The sequence below is a fragment of the Gossypium hirsutum genome, chromosome A05, assembly GCF_007990345.1.
Source record: "Gossypium hirsutum isolate 1008001.06 chromosome A05, Gossypium_hirsutum_v2.1, whole genome shotgun sequence".
Taxonomy (NCBI): Eukaryota; Viridiplantae; Streptophyta; class Magnoliopsida; order Malvales; family Malvaceae; genus Gossypium; species Gossypium hirsutum.
The window spans coordinates 23,711,402-23,715,318 of record NC_053428.1 but is presented as its reverse complement, the minus strand read 5'-3'; the positions used below and the strand labels follow the sequence as shown (position 1 = coordinate 23,715,318).

Below are 3,917 nucleotides of genomic sequence, written 5' to 3'. Positions count from 1 at the left end.
TTGTCATTTTAGTTCTAACTCTAAAAATTTTAATAAATTTGGCCCTCCATACTTACAAAACCTGTCAATTTAGTCCTAACTCTAAAAATTTAAAATCATTTTTAACCCTTTATAACTCATTGTCTAACTTATGTGAGATATTAAATTTTATCCTGATTTTTTAAAGTTTTTTTGTAAGTGACTTGAAAAAGGGTACCTTTTTATTTATTTATTTATTTTAATATCTCACATGAATTAGCCAATGGGTTATAAAGGGCTAACAATGAATTTTTTTTAATTTTTTTAATTTTTAGAGTTAGGACTAAATTGATAAATTTTGTAAATATTGAGGGTCAGATTTATTGAATTTTTTAGAATTAGAACTAAAATGACAAAATTTGTAAACATTGAAGGCTAAATTTATTATATTTAGGATCAAATTGATAGGATGTGCAAACATTAGAAGGCTAATTATGTTACTAGACTAATAAAATAAAGCCCATATAAGTTGAGCTTAACTAAAATATTTAATTTAAAAATTTTTAGTGATTAAATAAATAATAATAATTGGGTGACCAAAATAAAACAAAAGAATTAGTTGGGTGACCATTTTTATAGTTTACCCATAAAAAAAGTAATTTTCAAATTTGTACACCTCATCATTTAATAGAAAAAAGATTAATTTGCACCTTTCAAAATATATAAAAATTAATTTATCTATTTTTTCAATAAAATTAGATATATAAAAATTTATTTATTTATTTTTAAATGCAAATTACCCCAAAATACAATTGCTTCCATACTACTTTCACTTGTTTTTTTTTTTCACATTTGTTTGAACCTTGTGTTAGTTTCTTTTTGAAGTAATGGTAATGTCATGCTGACTTTGATCAGATCATTGAAAAAGCAGAGTTTAAGGTGTTAGTGTCTTTTCCAAGCTAGCGAGGATGTGAGCTCGGAATATGAGAGAGGTTGGAACCGCATAATAAAAGAGGCGTTGGAGTTGGCACTTTGATTACTGTTAGTATAGGGCAGAATTTTCAAGGAAAATAAAGAGGCTGAAGATGGTGGAAATGAACTCAACAAGAAAATACCTCCCAGGAGCCCTTTTTATGCTTACTTTGTCTTTTCACGTAATAATTCTCCATAAGGTGCCTTGGGATTGGCTCTTTCTTTCTTTTTGTTTTGTCCGTTTACTCTACATAGTGGTCTGACCGTGTCACTTGTCAGTCCCCTATCTGGCATCAATCCGTTGTCAAGATTTAAAGAAACTCTTTTGTTTGTTCATACGATTTCTTTCTCCTACTTATCTTATTATCTTGGTGAAGAATAATACTTCATACATGGTACCGCAATTCCTTGCAATTAGCTTTGAATTACAAGCTTGTTATATACTTGCACGTGAAATACTTTAAACTGGTCTCACTCAACTGTCTATAAGGAAATGATATGGTCCTTTAAAGACTGAAACTCTTAGACAGAGACTCATGACATGATGACTGTCAAGAATATTACGGGCATCTGTGAAAGCCCGGAACTAGATTCCGTCCTCATCGGCCTCTCCTAGTCTCCTTAGTACTCTTTAAGAGAAAGAAACGACCCTTTACAGTTTTAAGTTATTGCCTGCTTCTTCACTGTCATTAAATGATCAAACTTGCAGTGAACTCACAGGCTATTGCAGGGTCATGTTGTTGAAGCTTGCTACACAATATTAAAAAGCAAACCGACTGTATATTATGTAAATAAACACAACAAATTCAACCATTTGTGTCCCAGACCTTTTTCCTTCATCTCTGCTTCACCATTATTTGTGGCTCTCTCTCTTTCTCGTCCCCCACTTCACTTGAAAAATCCTGAAACATTGTAATGTTGAGGAATTTGGCACTCAACAACAGATATAACAGGTATTTTCATTCAAGGAAATGGCATCAGAAATCTCATTAGGTAGCTACAAGATGGTGCAGGAACAGCCACTTTTCTTTGGAGTATCATCCTGTTGTTTCTCTGTGGATAGTTAATCACCATATAAGTTGACATGCTCTGATCATTAACTAAAGTCAGTACATGAGATTATGACTTGACAAAACAATACGAATACACCACTTGCTACTTGTAGTTATTGTTTAAAAGAGAGAAATAGAATAGGAAAACAAACATGGATGTTATGAAATTGATTAGCTTCTGCAAAGCTTTACCAACCAAAAATCCAACAACAGATTTAACAAATTAATCAAATGCATATATGAAGTGGATTACCATTGTTTTTGTCTGACAAAGGAAGGCGAAGAACCACATGCATTGTGATTACACCACCCGGAAGTTCACCAACCAGTAGTGTGCAGTCAGCAAGTGTGCTGTTGTTTTCAAGTATCTTTCCACCATTAATTAGCTTCACATCTTGTGTTGTCTTTGGGCAATTTTCTTTGTCTGTAAAACAGACCAGAGTTTTCCATATAAAAACAGAAGCCAATTATGTACCCAAGCACAATTTTGAATGTTATAAACAACACAATAGTTCAGATATAAATCACAGAATAGGAGAATTATATGAGGAAAAATGTTTCTGAGAAAGCTTTTATGACTGCCTTCCTCTTTAGATTAACAAATAGAAATCTAAAAGGTTAAATCAGTGAAGCTTTATTACTCAAGAAGTTTGCATGTTATTTTGATCTAAGACCATCATGTGCCTTTGAGTTACAGTGCCGTGGATCCAAGAATAAAAAAACACTCTTCACTAACTGAACTAATTTGCAAGCAAGCATAAAGGAAAATACAGGACATTCTTGAGACAGATACTTTTGATTTTGAAGCAATGGATAACAAAGACATTTTTCATGATAAAAGCACAGAACCCGGTGATGCATAGTTACATACAATTGTTAAACAGGTAAAAATGGGGAAAAAAAAGGGTTGAGCAAATTAACCTTTAGGCCACTGAGCAAGTATTATCTCTTTGAGAGATGCCACAGTTGTAGCTGGACTGTACTTGCTTGGACCAATGTCAGTTCCATCTGCAAGCCTGAATTTGAGTTCCACCAAATCTTCACCAGCCATAGAACAAAATCTTTCACCAGTAATCTAAACTCACGCTCTCATGCTAATCTCTACAAAAACCAGTTTTTTTTCTTGTTTTTTCTCAAACAGATTGAATGAATTATTTCACTATAAAAAAGAAAAACCCTTCTTTTTGGCAAATGATATTGAAAGCTTGCTTCTTGTAAAGGGAAACCCACATTTCAGAGGCAACAATTTAAAAACCCAGATTCTTTTTGCAAAAGAAGGGCATCTTTTTAGTGGTTTGACATCAACCTAAGACCTGGGGACTGATCACAATTCTGAATTGTAGGATAAATAGATCAGAGAATGAAGAAAGCTTTTTGCAACTTGATGTTGAAAGAAGAATGATCAGGCCACCAATATATGAACTTTTCAACTGAGATCTTTTTTACCTAAATCTAACAGACAATCTAATGGTATTGGAAGTTAAACTTTTATTTTATCACCCCTTAAAATAACCCTACTTATACTCCATTAAAATGAAAATATATGCTTATATTCATTGATCTGGTGAACACAAAAATCATCTGTTTGAGTGGGATGACATGTTTTATTCAGATTCGGTTGTTTTCTTTTTGCTTTTTCTCTTTTGACTTAGTTGTTGGATACTATTACATGCAAACTTTTGGAAGGTAAGCTTAAGTCAATTTCATGTAACATGTTTAATACAAGCAACAATAAACTCATATTCTGAGAATTGAACAGTAAAATTTTATGAAAATTGAAAAAAATATCAGACAATGGAGACATTATTCTTGTATTATGATACTGACAGTGACATTAGAACATTAGCAATAATTTATGAGCAAGCATTATCTGACTGGCTTTTACCAGGACCACTAACCAAACAGTGGACTAAAGAAACCTTAGGTTGGTACAAA

The 3,917-nt window shown here is 32.5% G+C and overlaps 1 protein-coding gene across 3 annotated transcripts; it reads right to left on the bottom strand.

Moving 5' to 3' along the window:
- Positions 1 to 1,323: 1,323 nt before the first annotated feature.
- LOC107957919 (membrane-anchored ubiquitin-fold protein 6) lies at positions 1,324 to 3,649 on the bottom strand. Of its 3 annotated transcripts, none has more exons than XM_016893545.2 (3): positions 2,904 to 3,649; positions 2,236 to 2,406; positions 1,324 to 2,019 (listed from the first exon to the last, which is right to left on the bottom strand). In XM_016893545.2, exons 1-3 carry the CDS (start codon positions 3,031 to 3,033, stop codon positions 1,994 to 1,996), a joined length of 327 nt encoding a protein of 108 aa, XP_016749034.1. In that variant the 5' UTR covers positions 3,034 to 3,649; the 3' UTR covers positions 1,324 to 1,993. The 3 variants fall into 3 exon arrangements, with proteins under 3 accessions (XP_016749034.1, XP_016749035.1, XP_016749033.1); XM_016893546.2 differs by having other exon boundaries at positions 1,324 to 1,832; positions 2,904 to 3,640; XM_016893544.2 differs by having other exon boundaries at positions 1,324 to 1,983; positions 2,904 to 3,634.
- Between the last annotated feature and the right edge of the window lie 268 nt (positions 3,650 to 3,917).

Excerpts from the sequence above, each read along its gene's own strand:
- LOC107957919 (XM_016893544.2), bottom strand. The coding sequence starts at position 3,033 with ATGGCTGGTGAAGATTTGGTGGAACTCAAATTCAGGCTTGCAGATGGA. Across the intron at positions 2,407-2,903 it reads ACTTGCTCAGTGGCCTAAAG|ACAAAGAAAATTGCCCAAAG; the intron begins GTTAATTTGCTC and ends TCTGTTTTACAG. Across the intron at positions 1,984-2,235 it reads TTTGTCAGACAAAAACAATG|AGAAACAACAGGATGATACT; the intron begins GTAATCCACTTC and ends AACTATCCACAG.